The sequence below is a fragment of the Alligator sinensis genome, unplaced genomic scaffold, assembly GCF_000455745.1.
Source record: "Alligator sinensis unplaced genomic scaffold, ASM45574v1 scaffold287_1, whole genome shotgun sequence".
NCBI classification, from domain to species: Eukaryota; Metazoa; Chordata; order Crocodylia; family Alligatoridae; genus Alligator; species Alligator sinensis.
The window spans coordinates 481,203-506,912 of record NW_005842910.1 but is presented as its reverse complement, the minus strand read 5'-3'; the positions used below and the strand labels follow the sequence as shown (position 1 = coordinate 506,912).

General features: G+C 43.2%; 2 protein-coding genes across 2 annotated transcripts; both read right to left on the bottom strand.

Annotated features, from left to right (window-relative positions):
• Positions 1-3,840: 3,840 nt before the first annotated feature.
• Positions 3,841-4,782, bottom strand: LOC102375997 (olfactory receptor 1038-like). The gene has a single exon (XM_006036048.3). The coding sequence runs from the start codon at positions 4,774-4,776 to the stop codon at positions 3,841-3,843; it is 936 nt and encodes a 311-aa protein (XP_006036110.1). The 5' UTR covers positions 4,777-4,782.
• Positions 4,783-17,657: 12,875 nt separating this feature from the next.
• On the bottom strand, positions 17,658-18,596 carry LOC102381848 (olfactory receptor 8I2-like). Its single transcript, XM_006036066.1, has one exon. The coding sequence runs from the start codon at positions 18,594-18,596 to the stop codon at positions 17,658-17,660; it is 939 nt and encodes a 312-aa protein (XP_006036128.1).
• Between the last annotated feature and the right edge of the window lie 7,114 nt (positions 18,597-25,710).

Here is a 25,710-nt window from a genome sequence, read left to right as displayed (position 1 = left end):
GTGCAATGATGTCAGCCAGTGCCTTCAGTACCCTCGGATGGAGCTCATCTGGGCCTGCCAACTTAAACGCACCCAGTTCCTCTAAGTGACTCTGCACCATCTCAGGGTCTACACATGGTTTCCACTTTTTATATGCTCCCCTTTTAGCCCATAGGCTGCCCTGGATTTCTCTGGTCAGCCAGGAAAGCTTTCTAGCCCCTTTCCCTCTTTTTCCTCGCATCGGGATCGTCTCCCTCTGTGCCTGAAGGATCATTTCCTTAAGGCACAGCCACCCTTCCTGGGTTCCCATCTCTTCAAAACTCCTACTCTGCAGTGTGTCCTTGACTAATCGCCTGAGTTCATTGAAATCAGCTTTCCTAAAGTCTAGCACTTTCACCCTACTAGTTACCTTACCCACTCACACACGTCAACTATCTATACATTAATTTCTATACATGTGAAGGAGTGAGAGTGAGTAAACAAGATCCCTGAGGTGCCTTACGTTTAGGGCAAGGGAGGTCAGGAGAAGAAAAGCTGCCGGCAGCAACAGATAGGGAAAGTGAAAGCAAGCAACACTTACAGCATGGAGGTCCAGCAGGGATGCAGCTGGAGACCGGAAGGGAAGAAAAGCAATCACCACACTTATGGAGCAGCATCTTGCTCCAGAGGTATTTCCAGCCCTGGAGAGGGGCAGAGTGGGGTCAATTCCCTGTGAGCGCAGAGAGAGGAGGGGCTGAGCTCCCCAGCAGGCAAGTGTTGAGAACCCTGCCAGAGAAACGTTGTGGGTGTGGGCCAGAGAAGGAGGCAGGCAGAGGTCTGCCCACACAAGGCATCTGATAATCCCTGGAGCGGAGTGAAAGCTGAGGATCTGAGGCAAAGGCCAAAAGAATTGCTGTTTCAGGTTACAGCCTCGCTGCACGTGGGAGAGATCCCACTGGGACTGTGAATGCTCATGAGTAAGCCAGGGCAGGCCTGTGCAGAGCAGTGACTGGATTAACTGGGAGTGGGATTTTTTGTTGTGATTTGGACACGAAAGCCTGACCCCAGGTAGAGGGTTCATGGACTGAGTCTGACAAAGAGACAGAGAGCAGTTGGGTTTTGCTTTCTTTTTTTGGATATTTGAGTGCAGACCAAGGCCAGCCCCTGGAAGGGTGTGCACCCAACTAAAGCCAAAGGTCACCCTGGTGGCAGAAGGTGGAACAGTAGACCAAGAGGCAGCATTAAGATCTGGTTGCAGAGAACTATGAATGCCATCTAGAGAGGCTAGTGTATGGTAAAGGGGAGATTTGGAACCCCACAGAAGAAAACAGGGATTGAGACCTGGTAGAATCACCTTGGGAATTGCCTCCTAGCAATATAATATCATCAAAGTTGTGGCAGGTGAGAAACATAAGACCAGCTCCCTGGTAGACCAGGTGATCCAAAGCCAAGGTCCACCCTGTCACCACCCGTGGGAAAATGAGCTCAGGGCAGTGGCAGCAAGCCTTATAACACCTACAGTCATCACAATACACTATCTATATCTATATGCTATTTAACTATACACTTTTTACTATAAGACAACTATACACTACTTATTACATACACTAGAAACTGTTTAACTATTACACTATTACTAAATAACTAACTTGTACTGCGTGTGGATTCTTGATGTTTTCTTATTGATCCTTTTCAATTTCTGATCTCAAAAGTCTTCTGCAGGTAGGGAAGAAAGAAGAAGAGGATGGGGTTTTGGACCACAATCCAAACACTGTTCTCACTTTCCCTCCCCTCACCCCATTATTAGAAATAACATTTCTCTGATATTACCTATATATCACCCAGAATGCTGCATATCCTGGGGGTGGGTCTGGCATGCAGCGTCTACCTGCACTGTTCGTTGTTTTTCTGGAATGGTAATGTCAATTATCAAATAGGAAAGGTTACCTCTGAAATATTTAATTTATAAGAGGTGCCAGACTCCAAAAACAGTTGCAAACTTACCATTCTGGTGATACCGCTGTGCTTGGCAGTTCAGAACATCAACACCATAGTGAGACCACCATAGTGGTCTCAGCAGGCGGGGGCATGGAGCAGAGGAGGGGGGCCACGGGTGTGGCCGTATAAAAGGGAAATCTCATGTCATGTACATGCAGCCCAAGTCTTACTTGTGGTGCCTACGATCGATTATGGATCTGACCCTTAAGCCTCTCTGCAAATCCCTGTCCTCAGTCAGAGAGATTTATTCAAATATATCTTCTATTTCAGGCTCTTTAGATGCATTCAAACCAGGTGTCCCCACACACTTCACTTCCTCCTGGAAGTTAAGGGTGTGGAATTTTACTACCTAACTACTCTCCTCTTTTGGTGGTGGCTAAGGCATTGATGGAGTCCCTGGCTCACCTGTTCTCTCCCTGTGGCATACTGTATGTTGCTTTTCATGTACATGTGGCTATAGTCTACAGCAGGGTGTAATGATAGAAGTCATAGGGGCCAAAGTATATTTTTTTGTTAACCCTTTGAGTCAGAAAATTCTTGCATGTTTGCCCGCCAAACAATTGGACTTGATGACCAAGGAAGTCCCTTTCAGGCCTAAATTCCTAACTTCGTTCTTATTTTGGGACTTGTATTTTTATTAATGTCTCACATTTGGTTCTCTCTGTTTCTTAACCTACCATTTTTTCTGGTTGGAACAACAAAAGTGGCATTTATTTAGAACACAGGAGATGCCCACATAGGCTTTTTGAGTGACCAGCATTTACTGTAAGTTTTTTTTTTTTTTTTTCTGTCACATTTGACAAATGCCATTCCCCTGTTCTAAGGGGAAGATTGTTTCAAAGTGAGTTTTATTACTTCAGAAAATGTTCTTGCTGCAGTGCATGTTTTAATAATGTCTGGAAGCACTGTGCCTACTGGGTAATGATTAAATAAAAATGCACAGTGTTTTTATGGGGCATTGGTTGTAGCCATGTTGGTCTAAGGACATAGGCAGAAAAGGTTCTTTGGGTAAATGTGATAGTTTTATTAGACCAACTAAATAGTTGGAAAATTTGTTCTTTGAAAGCTTGTGCCTGAAAGCTTGCAAAGAACGTTTTTTTTCAACTATTTGGTTGGTCTAATAAAAACAAGAAATCACATTTACTTAAAGAAACTTTACTCCCTAGTATTTTTACAGCACTTTTCATCTTCAAAGCACAGTCATTTGGGATTTTCCATCAACATGATTTTTGATCAAAAATTCCATTTTACGTTCACCCTTAATAAAAGCATTTCAGTTTGTTGAACTGAAATAGAATATTTGCCTTGAGCTACTTTAATACTGAATTGTGTCTTCCTAGATTGTTGTGGAGCCTCATGAGAGTTGGAGCTGGGTACTTAGCACTACTATTCTCTCCTCTGGGGTTGGCCCATTGGTTGAAGAACGTCTTCCATGATGCATCTTGTTTTCCCATTCTCTCGTCAGAAATTACAATTTAAACTCAGGTATAGTCATGAAATAACTAAGCTTTGGACACTTCTGTGAATAGTTAATTAAATAGTAACAGACACATTTTACAAATTAGGAAGTGCAGGTATAGAGATGCAAAGGCAAACAAACAAAAACTGAAAGTCAGGACTTCTATTTTTCTAACAGCTGTTCATCAGAACAAGGATATTCCACATGCAGAGGGTACCTTGCACCAAATAATAGAAGATTTGCTTGCATTTATCTTAAGGTTTAGGGTAAACCAACCAATTTGATTCCCTTTATTTTGTCTTGGCTACCTTTCCTATTTACAGGGATTTTCACACCAGGCAATATCCACCATACATTGAGTAAAGATACATTCAGTATCTTTTATTTTTATTGTCTTCCCAATATATCTGAAGTACAAACAAATGTCAAGAAAGTTTTATGCGGCGTAAGAGTCTTTTCAGGGCACCCTTCACTTCTTTGTTCCTCAGGCTGTAGATCAGAGGATTCAACATGGGAATGACCATAGTGTAGAACACTGAAACCACCTTGTCTCGGTCAAGGGAGTAGCTGGAAATTGGCCTCACATACATGAAGACAGTGGTGCCATAGAATAGCATTACAGCTGTCAGGTGAGAGGCACAGGTAGAGAAGGCTTTGTGCCTGCCCTCAGTGGAGCGGATCCTCAAAATGGTGGAGAGGATGTAGATATAGGAGACTAGGATCTCCAGTGAAGTGAAGATGCCATGGAATGTACCAAATATGTAAAGCACGAGCTCATTTCTGTAGGTGTTAGAGCAGGAGAGCTGTATCAATGGAGGAATGTCACAGAAGTAATGGTTGATGACAATAGAGCTGCAGAAGGACAACGTGAAAGTAGAAATACTTTGTGCCAGTGCATGGACAAAGCCAATGAGGTAAGAACCAGCCACAAGATGGGCACAGAGTTTTGGGGACATGATGACTGTGTAAAGCAGTGAGTTACAGATGGCTACATACCGGTCATATGCCATCACAGCCAAGAGGAGGCACTCAGCACTTGCTGTTAGGACAAAAATGAACAACTGTGTGACACATGCACCAAATGAAATAGCTCTCCTCTCAGCTAGGAAATTCACCAGTGTTTTGGGGGTGATAGATGAGGAATAGCAGAAATCCACAAAAGCCAAATGACTGAGGAAGAAATACATTGGAGTATGGAGCTGGGGATCAACCGTGATTAACAGAACCATCCCAATATTCCCCATCACTGTTATTAGGTACATTGTTAAGAAGAGCAAAAAGCAAAAAACTTTCATCTCTGGAATTTCTGTTAGTCCTGAGAGGAAAAATTCAGTCACCATACTGTGATTTCTCTCAGCCATTTTTTTGGCCAAATCACGTGTGTGTTATCTATTGAATGGAACCCAACTCTAATGAGTAGGGCAAAGGGAGAAAATCAGTGGCCCAACCTATATCATTTAGCTATCCAAGACACATATATAGCTCATTGCCATAGCATTTGACCAACTCAAAAGCTTTAATGATTTTGTATTTATAATACCACTGAAGGATTGAGCAGTATTGTCAGCATTTAGTAAATCAGAAAATGAGACAGAAAATGAAGCGACTCACTGAGAGACGCACAGTATAACTATTGTACAGCTGTAATTTAGAGACAGATAAATCTATGTCAGAAGATTGACAACTGCACCATCTTTCTTCCCCCCACCCCTCCAACTGAATGATTCTGTCTTTCTGATAAAGAGTCACTGAACATTACAGCTACAGCAAACTGCATGATGTCTCTGCCTCTTCACTTTCTTGCAGGTGCAGCTTGATGAGTCCTGATATATGCAAAATGATCCATACGTCCACCCAGCTTCTTCCTGGACACACAAAATCTCATTAACTTCTTTGTGACTACAACATAGGCACTAACAGTAATACAGACTATTATTGTAAACTACAACTGCAGCAGCTGCTAGTAAAAGCCCACCCAGGAGAGCCTGGAACTCAATGAAAGCTGTAAAAACTAAATAAGGCAGGAGGAATTAGTCTGTATTTTCCTCAATAATAACATTGCTAGACTCTTACCAATAAGTAGGTATGGCAAAGTGGGGGTCCCTGACCAGCCACAGTGCTGGTTTTCCCCACCAGCCTCTGGGCATGCCACCCACCTGTCTTTCCTTCCATGCCTTGTTGTTAATTAATTATGTTGTTAATTAAGAAAAGAGACTGTGCATTCTCACCCCAATGCCAAGGGGCACTATCTGTGGCTCCATTCCTCCCCTGCACCACAACCCAAGCCTCACAGATGGCATCCAGGTGACAATGCTCTGAGCCTACAGCTGGACCAAGCTTAGCCCTCGTTGTCAGGCCACAGACACACACACGTTCATACTGCCCTCCTCTCACGAGGGCCTCACACGCTCCAGCCTCTCTCACAGGATCTCCTTCATGCATCAACAACTTATATTGCCTTGCTCCCTCTTGGAGTGGGCCCCTTCAGCCCATAGGCTTTAGCTAGCTCATACCTTGGGTGGCAGACATACCGTCTTTTGAGTCTCTCCCACTACCCTCACTGGGGTAGTGGCCAGCCAATCACCCAACCGGGTCTAAGCTTGCCCTGGCACCTTCCAGGGGCAACTCTATACATTCAGACATACTGGGCTCCCAGTCCTCTAGTTTTCCCCCTCACTGGGGCTCCACACCGCCCCTTCACTGGGGCCACCCCCTCCCTGGGGCTCCACATCTCACACCACCCCCTTATTGAGTCTGCCCTCTTACTGGGGCTCCACATTTCTACCCCTTCACTGGGGCTCCACACCACCCCCTCACTGGGGCCATGGGGCTTCCCTCCCTGGTGGCCTCAGGTGGGCACAGCCATGCCTGGCCCCCACCCTCATTCCTCGGGATCTTGCATCCCACAGGGCTCAGGTGGCTGCAGCTGTGCCTGGCCCCAACTACCTCCGATGTTAAATGGCCCACCCAAAGGTGAGGGCTGGGGTTAAGGCACCCCTACCCACCTTTCATTGGGGTGGTAACTGGTCTGGCATTTCCTGGGAGCTCCCACACCACTGAGAGTCCCACCAGGCCACCCACCCCTGGCAGGGTGGAGTTTTAGGTCATGCCCAGGACCAGGAGCCTCTAAATCATCTCCTACAGCTCCTGCCCTTACCTCCAGGATATTGCATGCAGCCTTGCAGCCAGACAATGTTACTGCCTGCCAGCAGTGAACTGTTCTGTTTATATAGATGGCCAGAGATCTAAAATGACTGCCGCAATCAAGCACCTGCTGGCTGCTTGGCTCCACTCTTAAAGTAGCAGGCACCAACAGTGCCCTGCCACACTGAGCTAACTAGTTTAAAGCTAGATAAGCTAAGATACACTGTGCATGCTACATGAGATGTTATATCACCATTGGAAGTGATGGGGTTGGAAATGACCCATGTGCCACCTGGACTGTACAGTACCAGTGGTTACTGCACAGTCATTTAGTACTTGCTAAAGCAATTGCTAAACAACTGTGCAGTAACAACTGAACACCTGGGCAGACATGTAGATGTACCTAGTATGAGCCATATCTTGTTTACTTTTCATGTGCCTAAGTAGCAGGTACATAACCCCATAAGCACAGCTTTTGGCACTTATGAACAGTTTGTGATTCTACTTTGCTTGCACCAGACTATGGAAATTCTCAGTAGGTCTCAACTAGGCAGTTACTTGGGAGAAATAGGTGTGCATGTAAGGCTGAGGAAGTCCTAAAATTTTAGTTTCAGAAAAAGCTGACCAGCCAGTAGTTGTTGGAAGACAAGAGCTCTCCCATGTGTCAGTCCAATATTCCAGTAGCTAAGAACTTGCCCAGGGAGCTAGAGAACTGGAGTATAGCTGTGACCTCACGCAAATGGATTTGAACCCTTGTTTTCTGCTTTCTAGCAAAGTTGGTTAATCACCAGGCCATGGGCTAGGCATGGCCTATACCTCCATAGAATACTCTTCTTGAAGCTAGCCTACTGTGCCTTACAAATAACATTAATTCGATCAAATTAATTAAAAAAAAAAAGTGGAAAATGTTCTGCCACATTGGGTTTAGAGGCACAAGCTAGTATCCAGATCCCCCTCCCATCCAAGCCAGCATCCATATTGTTCAGCCATTCATCCACTTAGCTGTTTTTTTTCCCCCTTCTGGTACCACCTTTTTAGTTCTCTAGTAGGCCAGGTGCAAGAGAAAAGTTGAAGAGGTTTTTAGGTAATGCCTAAGTGGTGGCCTGGTAGTTACAGCATGTTGCTGAGACACAGGTTCAAACTCTGTCTCAGTGTGTGCATCTACATGTGTAATTAGTGCACCTGAATAAACTCCACTGCACTTCATGCCAGAGTTTATTGTTCCCTGGTGCAGCATTTACACATGCACCTGGGACCACAGTACATTGAGCTGGGGCAGCACAGCCCCACTTGGCAAGGGGCAATGGGCATCAGCCTGCCAGCCTGGAGCTGCTACACTCTGGCTCAACATGCTGCAGAGGGGCTAGCTGGGGCACAAAGGTGCCACAGTGTGGGGTTAACCAGAAGGCAGCCCCACACTTTAGCACCTGTGTGCCCCAGCCAGCCCTGGTCACCATCTACACGCGCATTGTGGTGCACTAAACTCCACCATAGGATAGTTCTTGTGTCATGCAGTACTATCCTACAGCAGAGTTAATTAGTTTACCCTGGCCTAATAGCACTGCATGTGTAGACAATGATGCTTCACTGCAGAGCTAATTACTCAACTCCACAGTAAATGTACTTGTAGATGCCCCCAGTGTGGGATGACCTAGTGGGAACTGGGGTCTCCCACTCCCTGGGAAAATATCTGAACACTAGGGTTTTTAAATAAAAAGTGAGGAGGACTTCCTTCTCCCTTTTAATAGATATACATACAAAGCAATCCTATTTCCCAACCTGTGTATAGGTGCCAATAACTGCAGCTAAGTGGCTTCATGCCCACCATTAGGAATATGATGTGTAAGTAGGATCTGGCCCTATGTGCATACCATAGATGTAGGTTAAACACACTTTAGTAATCATAGGAAGTTAAGGTTGGAAGGGACCTCAGGAGGTTATCCAGCCCAACTTCCTGCTCAAAGCATTATGCCTAAAAGAAAATTTGCCTAATGCAGAATGCCTACCAGAAAATACAATGGTTTCTTCTCTATAACAAGTGATGGGCAAAAGTTTAATTTCTGGCAAAACCAGCAATCAAAATAAGCCCTTCGAATGACAGAAGGTGTCTAAAATTTCCCTAAGGACTTGTTCCAAAGCCCACTGAAGTCAATGAGTGTCTTTCTATGGACTTCATTGTTCAATGGCCATTTTATTCTAAGAAATAAATTAGAAAGGTTTATAAAATGAATCACCCTATTTTTATGAGTATCAAAAATGTCTAAGGTGCTAAAGGGGACAGAATTAGGAGTGAAGTGGGGATCACTGAGATAAAGGATAGTTTGGGGCAGGGGTCGGGATATAAGAAGCCAGATACAGAGGCAAGTTTATTAGTTCCTTTTCTATACACTTCCATTTCTTTCAACAAAGGAAATTCAAAACCAGACAAAAGTATGTTGGTTACCATATGATTAATCTATGAAAATTATTGCCACATGATATTAGTGAAGGAAATACTTTATGGATACAATTAAGAAATAGACTTGTATTAGTTTCTTTGCTCTGTAAACCTCACTTTTTAGGACATAATATGTGTATAGTGTGGAATTCAGATAAAATCATCCAGTGGAGCTATAACCATGCAATCATTATCACAGTGATGAATATTTATAGTTGTATAGACAGCCCCAGTAAGACAGTAAAAGCACTCATGAACAAAAGCTCTCTAGTCTAAGGATTAGACCATCTAGCCCATTGATAGATAGTATTTCACTTCTAAAGCAATGGCAAAACTATGATATGCTCTTTAATACCATTACTTTCTATTGGAAAATGAAATGCTTCTTAAGGATTATTTGGATTTGGCTTTTTAACTCCTACTTTGGTCCATCTCTTGTATATATTTCCATACCATTTTTTCCCTGAAGAAATGTGCTATATACTCACCTACAGTATTATATTTTCTTCACCAGATCTCCTAGAATGGTAGAGAAAGGAAACTGTAAAATCTTTACAGCTGTAGAAGCTTTATTCTTTATAGCAAGAAAGAGCTTTTAAGGCTGAGTTCAAAAAGTGCTTAGGTACCAAAAGAAGGATGTAGGCACCCAGTCAGATTTTCAAATATGACTAAAGAGATTAGGTTACTGATTTAAATGGGAGTTTAATACATGATATGCTTAAGCCATGTTGAACATTTCCTCAGTTTCCTATCCATAAGTCTATCCATATAAACATTAAATATCATTAAAGATATGGACCTCTATTCATTTCCAGACAGCAAAATATTTCCTATTTCACTATTCTTTCTTTCCTTGGAGATCTTAGAACAGCTGTGACTGCCTATGCCTAAGAAGGGTGCTTGTGCCCGAAAGCTTGCAAAGAACTGTTTTCCAACTACTCAATTGGTCTAATAAAAGATATCACATCTAACCAAAGAAGCTTGTCTTCCTATTTCACTAGCTGTCAATTAATCTGTTTAATTAAACAAATTAATGTAGCTAAAATACAGTCTATAGGTTGGTCATTATTTGTTTTGTTTGTTTGCTTTCTTGCTTGCTTTTCTTAGGTAAAGTGCATATAAATAACTGATGTTCCTGGCATCAAGAATCCAGACATTTTACATGATATTGCTATCAGATATAGCAGTACACCTACCTGTAAAAGTTGCAGACATTCAAAGTGATTCTGGTGAAAGCCAAAGTACAAGCCTGCACAAGCTCCTTCCCTGAATATAAACATTTTTAAGATGATGCAGGTATTTTATTCATATACAGAAATACTGGGACCTTGAAATCCCTGAAGATTCTCCCCCATTGAAACTGCTTGGCGTAACATGCACAAAACTAAGCAATGAAAAAAAAAAGACTTTTGAAAAACCGTTTAATTGAACTATCTTTAATTAACTTCATGCTCAGCATGGGACATATCTAATTCTTCACTGCAGGGTTACTTGGCTATTAAAAGTGCTTGATTAGTTGTAGAAGTCTGGGTAGATATATACCTTATAGACTAAATATGATAGCTAGCTAGCTAGATAGAAAGAATTGCCTTGGTATGCACATAAGGTCAAATAGATTCCAGCATTTTAGCTACAACTAATGGATATCACACACCACACGAGGAAAGCGCTCCCTCTGTTTATGCCTAGAGTTGGGAGGAAGGAAGAGCAAGGTTCTAGATCCTCCTCATCCAAAAGGGTTTTTAACATTTTTCATCTACATGTACTTCCTAACAAAAGTGTTCTAACTATGAGGACACAGGGTAAGCATTAGGGTGTAGTTACACATTACCTTTCAAACATGTTTAATGGTCTTAACACAGCAGTGTCTCTAACCTGAGGTAGGAAAAGGTGTTTTGTGTATCTGCTGAACATCTCAGAGATCATGTCTACACATTCAATAATGCACTTTAGGTTATGCTCCTTAAATCTAGTACCTCCATTGTGAAGTACTAGAAAAATGCACACCAACCTATTTTAATGCACATTAGTGAAAAAGCAAGTTTTTATGATGCTTTAATGTTAATTAAAATAGGCTAATGTGTATTAAAGAGCACATATAGGTGCACCCACTAATAAGCAGTGTAAAGTGCTCCATCTGGGGAGGAAAAACCTGCAACAAACTTAAAGGTTCAGTGGTGCTATACTAGCTAGCACCACATCTGAAAGGGACCCAGGGGATCATAATTGACCATAAAATGAATATGAGTCACCAGTATGATGCTACAATACAAAAAGCAAACAATATTCTGGGATGCATCAACCGATGCATCTCAAGCAAAACTAAGGAAGATATTCTCCCACTCTCCTTGGCATTGGTGAGGTCACAGCTGAAGTACTGCATCCAGTTCTGGGCACCACACTTCAACAAGGATGTGGAGAAGCTTAAGAGAGTCCAGAGAAGAGCCACTCGTATGATTAGAGGCCTGAAGAGCAAGTCATATGAGGAAAGGTGGACAGATACGGGACTGTTCAGCCTAGAAAAGAGAAGACTTTGGGGGGATTTAGTGGCAGTTGACAAATATATCAGGGGAAATCATCAGAGGCTAGGTGAAAAACTATTCACCAAAGTGCACCAGGGGAAAACCAGGAGCAATTGTCATAAAGTCCAAGAAGGTTTCAGACTGGATATAAGGAAAAATTTCTTCATGGTACATGTGACCAGGCTCTGGGATAGACTCGCAGAGGGATTGGTGCAGGCACCTACCTTGGATATCTTCAAAAGGAGATTGGACGCACACCTTGCTGTGGTTATTTGGCTCTGGGCCATCTTTCCTGCCCAGAACAGGGGGCTGGACCCAGTGATCTCACAAGGTCCCTTCTAGCCCTAAATTTCTGTGAATCTGTGAATCCTCTTTAGGCCAAGATTATCTTCAGCTGGTGTTATGTAGCTCATGTAGTGGGAATGTCTGTTTCATAAGGCTAATACCTGCAATATGTAGTCCTCCAGTAGCCTGGGAGGTTTTCCTGCCAGTCCCCTTCCCCCCAACCCCACCCCACCCCACAGGCACAAAGACTATCATCTAGAACAGTGCTTCTCAAACTATCTGATGTGGTGGACCGCCAATATTTTTTCCAGTGGGCCAGGGACCGGTGCCTGGATCAGCCAGTGACAGCAACTGCATGTAACAGTGCTACACAAAGGCACGACTGGCTGTTTCTTTCTCTTTCCTCAGGTGACATCACCTGGAGTGTTGGAACATATGAACTGTGGCACTATGACATATCAATGTTAGGCTTCTGAAAATATATTTCTTTCTTTCCTGACAACTCACTGCAGACCAGCAACTGGTGGCTCGCGGACCGGCACCAGTCCACAGACCATCACTTTGAGAAGCACTGATCTAGAATTCTACTGCCCCAGGCTGACCGCCAGGGACAGCTGAGCAGCTGCAAGTGAGTGGGGAAGGGTTGAGTGGGGAGTAGAAAAAAGGGGAGAACAGGGGGAAGGAGGGAGCAGATGGGAAGGGAGCTGCTGGATAGCCCTGGGGCCCTGTGAGGGTGGCAGAGGTTCAGTCCAGATGTGGGGGGGAGGGGCAGGGGAGCACAGGGGGATCGTGGCATACAGGGAGAGGTTCAGGCTGGATCCAGGTGGTTGGGTCCAGTGGGGCCTGATACTAGCTTGTGGGGGCAGCACATTGGGCAGGCAGAGCATGTGGTGGTGGCAGCAGCTGCTCAACAACGGACTGTTTAGGAGTTCCTAACATGGGTAAAACAACTGCACCCCCTGCTCTGGAAACCAGCACTCTCCAACCCCTGCTATCCTGTAGAGTTTGCCCACTCTGCTTGTTACAACAGTGTTGTGATCCATTTTATCTAATGAATATTAAATGGAAGGTTAAATGGGAAGGTCAGTGGCTTGTTACTTGAGGAGGGATACTTAGGCAATGGCTTGTAGTTAAAATGTTATAATGAGAAGCAGGTTCAAAGTTCTGTGTTATGAGGGGTTGTAAAGCCTAGGTCTCCTATTTACTGGAGAAGTGTCTTAACCATTAGGATATCTGGGTTCTTTTCACTTCTGGCAGGTACATATTCACCTACCATGTTCAACTACAGTTGATATAATACATTATATTAGGGTTACTTAGTCCAGATGGTTACCGAACCTGAGCTAAAAAGGTAGGTGCATGCTATCCTATGGAAGATACATTTGAAAGATCTAATATCTTAGGATTCAGCAACTGTTGTCTTCCAGGGACACAGGATATATCAGGGACAGGGAAATCACATATAAAGATGTGGTATTTGTAGGTAATTCTTTCAATATTTTATTCCCATGATTCCTAAACTGGTACTCAACCTCCAAATGACTTAAGGCCAAGTCTGTTTGGAACTCACACGCATGTACATGTAGGTGACCTAAAATCTACCCAAATCAGCAGGAGAATTTTCCTATTTAACTGGATGCATATGCCTAGAATCCCTACAGCAGCAATGGGGAAATATGGGCATCTCCAACAGATAATCCAGAAAGGCAGGAGGCACCTAGAGTTAGTGAATAGGAAACACTGCATGTGGGATGTGTCCAACCTTCTGCCCGTCTCCAGAGCTTAGGCATCTGAGTCACACAGCACATTAATCATTTCTGTATTTCTGTAGTACAGAATACCTAGCACTGCATCTGGATATAGGCACTACAGGAGAAGTAGTGCTCCTTTTTTTCAATAGTGTAATGGTTAGAGCAATAACTCAGGAAGTCAGAAGGCTGAATACTAACCCTTGCTTATCCTGGGAGAACTTTCCATAAGAGGGGTGGAAGACTTTCCCACCCAATGTATTCTATAGCCTGTTGGTTAGATCAGTCTCTGGAGATGTGCCTTCCAGTTCTCTCAGGATAAGGAAGGGTTAGTATTCAGCTTGGATTCCACTTCCTGCTCCCAAGGCTTTTTATGCATTTCAAATTAAGAACCCATTGGTTAAAAATGAGAAATACCACTACCAAGACAGAATGGAATCCAAGATATCACCATTTCCATAACTAGGAGGTTATAGAGGCAGCCTCCTTTTTGCTTACCCTTCTTCTGTCTTTACAAATCTGGCACTCTTGCCTACTGACTGAGAGAACTTGAAGGCACATCTTCAGAAAGTGCTCCTTAACAATAAGCTACAGAATACATTGGGTGGCAGAGTCTTCCACCCCTCTTATGGAAAGTTGTGCAACGCACTTAAAGTTATAGCATTATCTAGGCTAACAGACGTTCAGCATTTGATGGTGGCAGCTGAATGCCTCCAAGAATTGGTCAAGGCTAGGAGGCAGTGGGTGCTGTAGCCTCCTGTAGAATCCAGCCAGCTTGATTGCTACCCAGCTGCTCCCCCTTCCCTGCCTGCTGGCTGGCTGCAAAGAACCAGGCAGGATTCATTTCCCTGTGTGGGGTGGCAGTGTGAAGGCATCTTGGGGGCTGTGCCCCCTCCCTGCTGGTGCCATGGGGCACCAGGGACCCTCTCCTGCTGGGGAGGGTTCTGTTCAGGGCATCCCCCACCCCCAATCACTGCCCAACTGCTCACTCTCCCTGACCTGCCGGCTGGCTTCACAAGGCAGAGATTCTCTGCTTCCTCCCTATGGCAGACCATGACATGTAACCCTTTTAGAGAATCGTATACAAGTTCCCTAAAGCATTATAATTTAGAGCACCTTCATTCGCTACCTAGTTTAATGAAGGTTACTTTTTCACACGATTGGCTAATTCTAAAGTGTGCTGCAACTATGCATGTGTGTTATGACATGTCTGTAGTCCACTTGTAGAGGCCAGATTGCATGAACAATGTCACTTCTGTCTACACTCTTAGAGTCTTTTGAGCACCTGACACATTATATTTCTCTCCTGATTAATGTGTTAATCATGCCATAAACAGCAACTAGTCACATGTACACTGACACAAAATGGCAAATCAGCCACAAAAGATATCACTCAAAAAAGTGAAACATCTTTGTAGCTGGTTTGTATTGCGCCATAAATTGAACATGTGGCATGTCCCCTCATCAACAACAATTAGCTAAGTATCACCACCACAACTTGGGCCTCCCCAAGTCTGGAACCTGGCTGGGGGCTACCCTGATCCTGATGCTGGCAAACTGCTGATTGTCCACTTCAGGATGTGGGTTTGCCTGGATTTGACACCTTAAAGAACCTTGTTCTGCAGTCTACAAACTTGAGGTCTCCTCAAGTTGTCAGGTACTGGGAAGACTCAGGGCATGGGGAAATTCCAAGATCTAGCTCATATCCTTCCTCTGCTTGATCCTAAGGATTAGACAGGGGACAGCCTGGGTCTGAACTGGGACTGGGGCTGTTCAGTTCCGAATCAGCTGAGTTTCAGGGTCTAGCAGGGGGTAGTCCAGCACCCTTAGCTCCTTGTTTCTCAGGCTGTAGATAAAAGGTGTCAGCATGGGGTTCTCTACTGTGTAACAAACAGAAACAGCTTGTTCTTGGTCTGGCAAGGAGTCAGAGCTGGGGTGCATGCAGCTGAAAACTGCAGTCCAAAAGAACATGGCAACAACCATCAGGTGGGAAGCACGAATGGCTTTGCATCTGCCCTCAAAGGAGCTGTTCTTAAGGATCACTGAGACAATGTGTGTGTACAAGATGGATATCTCCAGGGTGATGAAGATACCTTTGAAGATTCAGAATACAAATAAAATTACCTCACTGATCCTCATGGAGAGGTTAAGCAGGGGAACCACATCACAGAAGAAGTGGTTGATGACATAGGAATGGCAGAGGGTCAGTTGGAATTCACAGCTATTGTGTATCATTTAAATCACAAAACCATAGATGTAGGAATCAATCTAAAGCAAAATCAGATCCTAATATGAAGATCCTCAGTTCATCTCTCATGGAAAGCAATATACTTCTGCTATTAAAAATAGAAACAGTTTAAAAATGTTTTCCCCCTTTCATTTCTGTTTCTATTACATGCTGCTTGCCATTAACATTTGACTCAGTACATCAGTTGGACTGGTCATGTGCAAAATCTAAACTCATCCTTTGGGTGCATCTACTGAGGTGTTACAATACCTAACAATAAGGAGGCTGCTCATAGGAACATAGTTTGAGAAAACAGGGAAACCAGAGTAGGGCAAGTTGTTGGTTATAGTTTCTACTGTCAGGGCTGTTTTATTTATTTTACATTAGATAGTCAGGAGATGGAAAAAAAAATCCTAATAGGAGAAGAGGGGGAAGACCCAGCTGCATGCCCTAAATACTAAGCTATTCAGTCAGGGATTCTGTTCTTTGCTCTCTGTTTGGTCCCATGATTTTTGCACTCTTGAAAGTCCTATGGCCCATATGAAACAGAAGAAGGAAGCAATTTGCCCATAACTGCGTTATGGCTTGGTGACTTGTTCACTTGATGGACATGGGTTTAAATCCCTTGGCCTGATGCTTTCTGATTGAGTATCCTAACTACTAGGATGCACCAGGTCATGAAATAGGGAAGTGAGATAAGTTCTAAGGCCTACCTTGCTGTGGAAGCCAAACTTTATATTAAATATGATGCTGTCGGTATGCATTAGACATCACTGAAGCATACCTAAGGGACTGGACTTCTGGGTGGGTTTTAGGTCAAGTTTTGATACTAACGCACACTGGCTGCCTATACATGTGCTCATTTGTGTTCTAATTAGAGTGCTCCAGTGTTGCCTCACCGCCATGTGTATTAAGCCTCTGCACATTTTTAAATGGCTGCAGGGGCACTTTATCTAGACCCCGTTGAATGAGCTTTAGATAAAGCATCCCACAGCCATTTGAAAACACATGAGGGCTTAATACATGTGATGGTAAGCCATTTCAATTAAAGCAGCTGTCCAGGAACCACTCTAATAAAATGCCTCCCTCCACACCCTGAGTATGTGTATAGGGAGCCCTTATCTCTCACAGTGGAGCTTAGATGGGAGCTAGAAGCCTATCTGCTTGGGTTCAATTGCTTTTAAGAAGGCCCCAAAGTTCCCAAGTTAAGACACCTTAGGAGCTTTACAGTCTAAAATATACATGCCAAATGAGTTTCGGGACTGCTCTAGTGGATATTTTCTGGATTGCTTATTGACTCTTAGTTGCCCAAATTCTACTTCAGTCCTGTTTAGGTCCCTAATTGCCTAATCTGGATTTTGCCCCAGGTAAGTAAATTCAGTAATCAAATATTAGCATTTGCCCAGGGTGTTTTGTTGTTTCATTGACCAGGTGTCTTTCTCTTTGGTGTCCATCACTGTAATATCTCCTGGCTACACTGTCACTTGGGCTATGTTTCCACACAAGAAAGAGCTCATTTGATTACCATCCAGGCTAGCCACATGTTCAGTCCTGGCCTGTAAAACTAAATGTGGGTACTTACCCATTTACACTCTCAAAGTAGGTATGGGGAAGAGTCAGGAGTGAGCTGGGAAGGTATATCAGAAACTGAGACTCAAGTGTCTCATTGTTACTGCTGGAGCTGGGCAATATATTTACAGCACTCTGTTTAGTGCTGGACCTAAAGTAACAAGCCCACCCTCCATTAGTATTTCTGCAAGACATGGTTATGATTTAAACAGCATCTGAGAGAACACAATGCCTGGGCCTGCTCTATCAACATTATAAAGAAAGAAGTGGAGTTTATTTTTGTTTTTCCATATCATTTTATTAAGTGCAATCACCTTGAAAATACTTTCCCTCTTACTAATCTTTTCATGGCATTCTTAACTTCTTTATTCTTCATACTATAAATCAAGGGGTTCAGCATGGGAATCACTACTGTATAGAACACGGATGCCACCTGGTCTTGCTCTGGCAAGTAACTTGTATTAGGGCGTAAGTATGTAAAGATTACAGTCCCATAAAATACAGTCACAGCCATCAAGTGAGAGGTGCAGGTGTTAAAGGCTTTGAGTCTACCTTTAGTGGAGTGGATCCTCAGGATAGCAGCCAGGATGTACAGGTAAGAGAAGAGGATGATGCTGAGGGAGCCAATAGAGGTAAAACTAGCTAAAATACAGATAATAATTTCAGCACGGGAGCTATCAGAGGAGGAAAGGGCTAGTAATGGAGGGGTATCACAGAAGAAATGCCTGATGATGTTGGGTCCACAATATGATAATCTGGTAATAAAACACAGAGTAATCAAAGCATTTGTGAAGCCAATGAAATAGGATCCAGCAACCAATGGAACACAGGTTTTATGGGACATAATTGCTGAGTACAGTAGTGGATTACAAATGGCCACGTAGCGGTCATACGCCATTGTGGATAGAAGGAAGCACTCTGTGCACACCCAGGCAATGAAAAAATACATTTGCACAAAACATCCAACGTAAGAATTGTCTTTGCTGTTTGACAAGAAGTTCATCAGCATCTTGGGAGTCACAACAGATGAATAGCAGATATCAACTACAGATAGGTTACACAGGAAGAAGTACATGGGGGTATGAAGCTGAGAATCAGTCCTGATCAGCATGATGATCCCAAAATTCCACAGGAGAGTGATAACATAGATTACTAGGAACAACACAAAGAAGGTGCGCTGCATGTCTGAGTGATCTGAGAGTCCGATGAGAATGAACTGGGACACCCCGGTACAGTTTTTCTCTGCCATGCTCTCCAGTCTCCACCTGAAGGATGAACAAACATAAGATGACAATGCATAGTTGGTGCACGTTCTGTGTGGAAATAAGGCACTCAAGGTCACATGCATATATTTCCCCACACAATTCTGAAACATGGTCTGATTTATGTTGTTACATAAATCAGTAACAACAGTTACATTATGCTGTCTAAATGGGGGGATATATAAATGATTGAGAAGTCAGTGGGTGGGAGGCTTGGTGTGTGAAGAGACATGGACATGGATGAATGTATGGTTGCAGAATGAATTGTTTTCTGATTGAAAGGTTGATTCTTGATTTCAGTGAAGTAATATACTACCAAGCTGGTATTTTTTGTGTGCATGCCCTGCAGAGATCATGGGGCACCCTCCAGCTAAGGTGAAAAAAAACCCATAATTACTATTTTCCAAGTTGCTAATAGGAATGTACAGATATTTTCTGATAGGAACGTCTTATCCAGTAATACAAGTTCCTTGAAACTGGGGCCACGGCTAGTGGGAGCACCTCAACAGTTTCCTGGTAAAGCAGTGAACCTGACAAGCGCATCAAATTGATAGAGCAGCCACTTGATCAGGGAGCTTCTGGTAATAATTGGACCAAAACCAAATTTCAAAAACCCCAAATGTCCTGGCAACCTCCGAAATCCTGCTTGTGGGTCATCTCATAGAAGCTTACTCCAGGTCTGGGATAGCAAGGATCAAGAATCAACCATCCTTAGAGATTTTTAAGGCATGGCAAGACAAAGCCTTGGCTGGTATGATGTAGTTGGGGATAGTCCTGTTTTGATCAAGGGTTTGGACTATATGACCTCTTCCAACCTTAATTTTCTATGATTTTCTGTGATTTAAGTCATTTGGAAATGTTAAACACTAGATCAGTGTTTTCCATGAACCTTTTTCAACTACTGATGAACAGTTTTCAGTTACTGTTCACCTTGGCCAGCCCACATTAAATAAGTTCTCGAGTCTTACAGCTCATCTACACTTAACCATTAGTAGATGGAAGAACTCAAGTGGTGCTCCTAGACCAGCTTCTGATCAAGCAGAAAAAACTTTAGCCTGTGTTTAGTGGTACTTTAAACATTAACTAGGTAGGAAGGGTGGTAAGTTCAAGCCTGAGTGTTACTGATGAGGATGCAGTTACAGGCTGCAGCTTCAGTCATCACAGCTCATCTGCAGTTCATCCAGTAACTCTTCATTGCTAAGCAAATCACTCTGTCTAGCTTGACAAAGACTTAACTGGACACTTGATAATCCCAGGCAGCAGCAGCATGCAGGGCAGTGTCAAGGGCTGTGCTCCTGGTGGTGGCAATGGACAGGCTGTCAGTGCAGCTGCTCCTATTTTTCATTTCTCCCTCAGGTTTGGAGCCTCATTTGTGCCTCTCACACTTCATTACACTAGTACTGACTGTTAACAAGGTGGCTCCTTCTCACTCCTTTGCTAGTTCCAGGGAAACTACTTCAAGGCACTAATTTGAACGACTTTTCCTGAAGGCAACCTGTCAGTTTCACAATGAGAAATCCAGATTACAAGTATGGACCCCTTCAGTGATCAATGATACACATGATGAAGTGCATAACTAGATGTAGCAATCTCCTTAGATTAGAAGTGAGGCACATTGAAGCTGGGGATGCCACTCTGTAAATATTAAACAGAGAACTTCAGGGACTAGGGATTGTCTAGTTAGCAGCAACATAGCTAAAAGTTTTTGGTTAGGGAAACTTCCTATATATATCATTGCCTTAAATGCTAAACCATACACGCAAAGGATGTTATTTACAAACACTTTTGCAACAGTCTGTAATTCATATGATTAAGGCACTGAACTGGACTTCCCAAGAACTGTACTCTGATTTCTGTCAGGCTCCTTCCATGACAAAAAATGATGTAGTAATTTTGGGAGCCTAAGACACATTTTCAAAAGTACCTGGAGCCACCATTGAAAGGGGTTTCTAGATCCAAGATCCTAAGGAGTTTAGCACTGCAGTGCCTAATTCTTAAATGCCCTGACACCTACTTAAATTTCAAGGTCTGAGTGAGGTGACTTGTCTCCATTTATATTACCTGCAGAAAGTTTGGTGCCAGTCTTTCTTCCACTCCACCTATCCAAGGAACAAAATAATGAAAATGAAGCCTAGGTTAGAAATATATCACATTAATTTTATAAATATATATTGTTTTCTTTTAGACCTAAATGCCTAAATAATTTCCAGTTCCTAAATATTTATTAATAGTGTTTCATGTTGTTCTCACCTACCAAATAAGACTTACCAATATCCAAACAGCCTTTGGAATGTCACTCCCATGTCAGTCTTTGCTGTGACGGATGTCTAAAGAAGACAGATCATTTTGACATCTCTAAGAAAGTAAATAATTTAAGAAATAAAATAAATGACTTTCTTAGAATTTGGAAAATTCTGCAGCTGTTACAGCTGTGAAGCAGACAGCTCAATTCAGACAACCGATAACACTGAGAATTTGAGGTTAATTGGATCCTCTTAAGGGTTGCTATTCTACTAGTGAAGTGATATTTATACTGCACTTTGATCTTTAGAAGAGAAATCCTCAAACCACAAACCTTCTAATTTCCTTCAGAGAAGACACTGAGAAAGTGGTGCATCCTTGGGAGAAAAAAAAAAAAATTGTAATTACATAGCACTGCTTTCAAAGTCATACTGTCTGGAAAATAGCCAAGTGCCAATACCCAGAAGTGCATGTTTTGCAGAGCAGGGCAATAATAGGGGAATATGAGCTCAAACCCATGAAATACCTCTTGGTATTTGAGTGATCACTACAGAAACATAAATCAGCCAGAAGAAAAAGAACAGGGTAGTTCTTCAGAATGGGATAAAGATGCTTTCTAGGCTAGTTTGATGGTGAGAAATACAACTGATATTGTTCACAATTTGTGATGGGTGTTTTCTGGCTGTATGAAATGAGTTGTGTGCCTCATAGCATCTGAAAGCATCACAGGGTTGTAGAACTAGTGCTGGGTGGAAGGTATTTAGTTTATCTGCATGGACAAATTCCAATTTTTTTTTCTGGCAAACAATTTAAATTGGTATTGATTTTTAAGTGCTTTCAGGTGAATAAAATGATTTATAAAAAAGGTGAGTCATAGAAAAGCAGGTATTTGAAATTCAACTCCCACCACTTATCTCATCTTTGTGCCCTCTACTCCTCCAATCACAGAATCATAGAATTATAGAAAATTAGGGTTGGAAGAGACCTCAGGGGGTCATGTAGACCTACCCCTTGCTCAAAGCAGGACCATCCCCAAACAGATCATTCCAGCCAGGGCTTTGTTGAGCTGAGCCTTAAAAACCTCCAAGGATGGAGACTCCACCACCTCTTTAGGTAACATGTACCAGTGCTTCACCACCCTCCTAGTGAGAAAGTTTTTCCTAATATCCAACTTAAACCACCCTTGCTGTAACTCAAGACAACTGCTTCTTGTTCTGTCATCTGTCACTACTGAGAACAGCCTAGTTCCATCCTCTTTGGAACCACCCTTCAGGAGTTAAAGGCTGCTATCAAATCCCTTCTCAGTCTTCTCTTCTGCAGACTAAATAAACCACCCAGTTCCCTCATCCTCGCCTTATAAGTCATGTGTCCTAGCTCACAAACCATTTTTGTTGCCCTCCACTGGACTCTCTCCAGCTTGTCCACATCCTTTTTATAGTGAGGGGCCCAAAACTGGGCAGGGTACTGCAGATATGGACAGCAGTGCAGAACAAAGTGGAATAATCACTTTGCCTGGCCTGCTGGCAACACTCCTATCAATGTAGCCCAGTATGCCATTAGCCTTCTTGGCAACAAGAGCACACTGCTGACTTATATCCATCTTGTTGTCCACTGTAACCCCCGGGTCCTTTTCTCCAGAGCTGCTGCCTAGCCAGTCAGTCCCCAGGCCATAGTGGTGCATGGGATTCTTCTGTCATAAGTGCAGGACTTTGCACTTGTCCTTACTGAACCTATGAGATTTATTTTGGTCCAGTTCTCCAACTTGCTTAGGTCACTTTGAATCCTAGCCCTACCCTCCAGTGTATCTACTATGTCCCCCAGCTTGGTGTTTATCTGCAAACTTGCTGAGGGTGCAGTTCACCCCATTTTCCACATTGTAAATGAAAATATTGAACAAAACTGGCCCCAGGAGTGACCTCTGGGGCACTCCACTTGAGACTGAACTGTCAACTAGATCTCGAGCCATTGAGCACTACCCACTGAGCCTGATGTCTGAGCCAGCTTTCTATCTACCTTACAGTCTGTTCATCCAACCCATACCTCCTCAGCTTGGTTGCAAGAAAGCTGTGGGAGACGGTATCAAAAGCCTTGCTAAATTCAAGGTATATTATGTCCACTGTCTCACTGCTTTCCCTACATCCACAGAGCCAGTTATCTCATCACAGAAGGTAATCAGGTGGTCAGGCATGACTTGTCCTTGGTGAGTCCACGATGACTGTTCCAAATCACCCTCCTCTCTTCCAAGTGCTTAAAAATGAATTGTTTGAGGACCTGCTCCATGATTTTTCTAGGGACTGAGGTGAGGCTGACTAGTCTGTAGTTCCCTAGATCCTCCTTCTTCCCTTTTTTTAAAGATGGGCACTATATTTCCCCTTTTCCAGTTGCCTGGGACCTCCTCTGATCGCCACAAGTTTTCAAAGATAATTGCCAGTAGCTCTGCAATCACATCAGCCAAGTTCCTCAGTACCATCAGATGCACTGCATCTGGCCCCATGGACTTGTACGTGTCCAGCTTTTCTAAATAGTCCCTAATGTCTTCTTTAACCCATGAGGGCTGCTTACCTTCTCCGTGCTGCTTGGTGCAGTAGTCTGGAAGCTGACCTTGTGTGTGAAGACTGAGGTAAAAAAGGCATTGAGTACTTCAGCCTTTACCTCATCATCTGTCACTAGGTTGCCTCCCCCATTCAGTAAGGGACCCACACTTTCCCTCACTTTCCTCTTGTTACTAAAATAACTTGTAAGAAACCCTTCTTTCTATTCTTCACATCCCTTGATAGCTGCAACTCCATTTATGCTTTGGCCTTTCTGACTTCATCCCTGCATGCCTGAGCAATATTCTTATATTCCTCTTAAGTTGTTTGTTTAAGCTTGCGCTTCTTGAAAGCTTTCTTTTTGTGTTTACTTTCACCGAAGAGTTCTTTGCTAAGCCAAACTTAGTTGCCACATTTTCTGTTCTTCTTGCACATCAGGATGGTTTGTTCCTGTGTCCTCAGTAAGCATTCTTTAAAATACAACCAGCTCTTCTGAACTCCTTTCCCCTTCAGACTGGCAATCCACCCCTCCATCTCTGCCTATGCCCATCAAGTTATTCTAGCCCAAGCACATATACTCCACAGCTGTGCTTATGTATCAGTATTCTAATATGCATCAACATTTTCTCTATTAAATGAAAAAGTAGGATACCTTATCTCTCTCACAAGTGTGTACACATGCGCACATACACACACACACACACACACATCAATATACAACCCCCTGCTTATGCTCTTTGATTAAGAGAAATAATAGTCCACTGGTTTGAGTGCTAACTTTAGATTAAAATTCATTGGGTCCCATTCCTTCTCCTGCTCAAACTTCCTGTGTGACCTTCAGTTAGTCTCTTTCTCTCTCTGCTTTAGTAGCCCATCTGTAAGAGGATCAAGTAGTACTTCTCTGTCACAGAGGGTCTATGAGGATATTAACATTACAGGATTCCTTGCATTTTAATTTCAAATGAAGACCTGGTAAGGGGCATGGGGAAGGAGTGTCATTTGGAATTCAGGGGGTGTAATGTGACTGTCCAAGAGGAGGGGCAGTTGGATGGAGGATTGGTGGAGGGGGCTGGCCACAGTTAAGAGAGGCTACTGGAAAGGTCTAGCTAAGGTGGCCAGCCAGGATGATTTCAAGGATACAGCTATGACTGGGACTGTCTGGAATAGGTGTGAATGGCTTAGTTGTGAGTCCTCTGATTGGAATAAGGACAAAAGGCACAGCTTATGATTTGAGGTCCACGAGTGCATATAGACAGGATAAAAAGAATGTCTGGGGTAAGCGCAGTATGTTCACTTGAAGTGGGGATGGCTTATGGAATACTGGCCCACCTGAATATGTCAGGCCAGGCCTCTCCTGGTCTGCTATATAGTACCATATAAATCAGTGCAGCCTGCTTCATGGTTATGTTGCTGGCAACTAAACTGGCACCCCAACCTGAGCTAGCCTTGGGAAGTGTGTGGACACCCAGAAGCACTAAAAAAAAGACCTGTCAGAAGGCGGATGAACTCCCTCCAAGCCATCAGCCATCCATGCCTGGAAAGGAGATGGGTGCCACCAGGTCACCGAACTAAGAATCTGCAATGATGCAAAGCACCTCAGCTACCTTCATACCGGATCAATCAAAGCCCAGGTCTACAACAATCACATCCTTTGTTGATGCTCAACAGGATGAAGTTGAAGGGTATGCTAATGTTGAGCTGACTTTCTCTGATGAACGCACCCAGGGCAGAGACGCCAACAATGCTACTGGGTTAAGAATCAAACTCACCAAACAAGAATGTTGTATGCAACAGATAACTATAAAAATATGCTGTTGAGGTGAGCTGTTACAAATGGAACTTCCTTGGGCTTGCAGAGGTTCCATGAGAAAACTTGGGAGAGCTCCTAATAGAAGAAGGACACAAGTTTTGGTACAGTGGAGAGTAGAACAGTCATGAGAGAGGAGTTGGATTTCTGGTACATAAAGACTCAGTCAAATGTGTCTTAGAGTGCAAACCAATTACAAGCTGAATCATTTCCATCCAGATATTGACACCATCATTCAAGTGTAGCATCAACCAGTGATTACACAGATGAAGAAATTAAATAATTTTAAAGCAAACTAGAAGAAACAATAGCTCAGACACCAAAGAAAGACATTCATGCTGAACAAGGTGATTGGAATGTGAAAGTTGGTACAGACACACAGAGAATAGCACAACATATTTGGGAAATATGGACTAGAGCAAGCCAATGATAGAGGCCTGAGACTACTAGAATTCACACAACGGCATAACCTTTTAATTGCCAACATAATTTACTCATATAAACTATCAAGAAGAATGGCAT

Excerpts from the sequence above, each read along its gene's own strand:
- LOC102375997 (XM_006036048.3), bottom strand. The coding sequence starts at position 4,776 with ATGGCTGAGAGAAATCACAGTATGGTGACTGAATTTTTCCTCTCAGGA.
- LOC102381848 (XM_006036066.1), bottom strand. The coding sequence starts at position 18,596 with ATGGCAGAGAAAAACTGTACCGGGGTGTCCCAGTTCATTCTCATCGGA.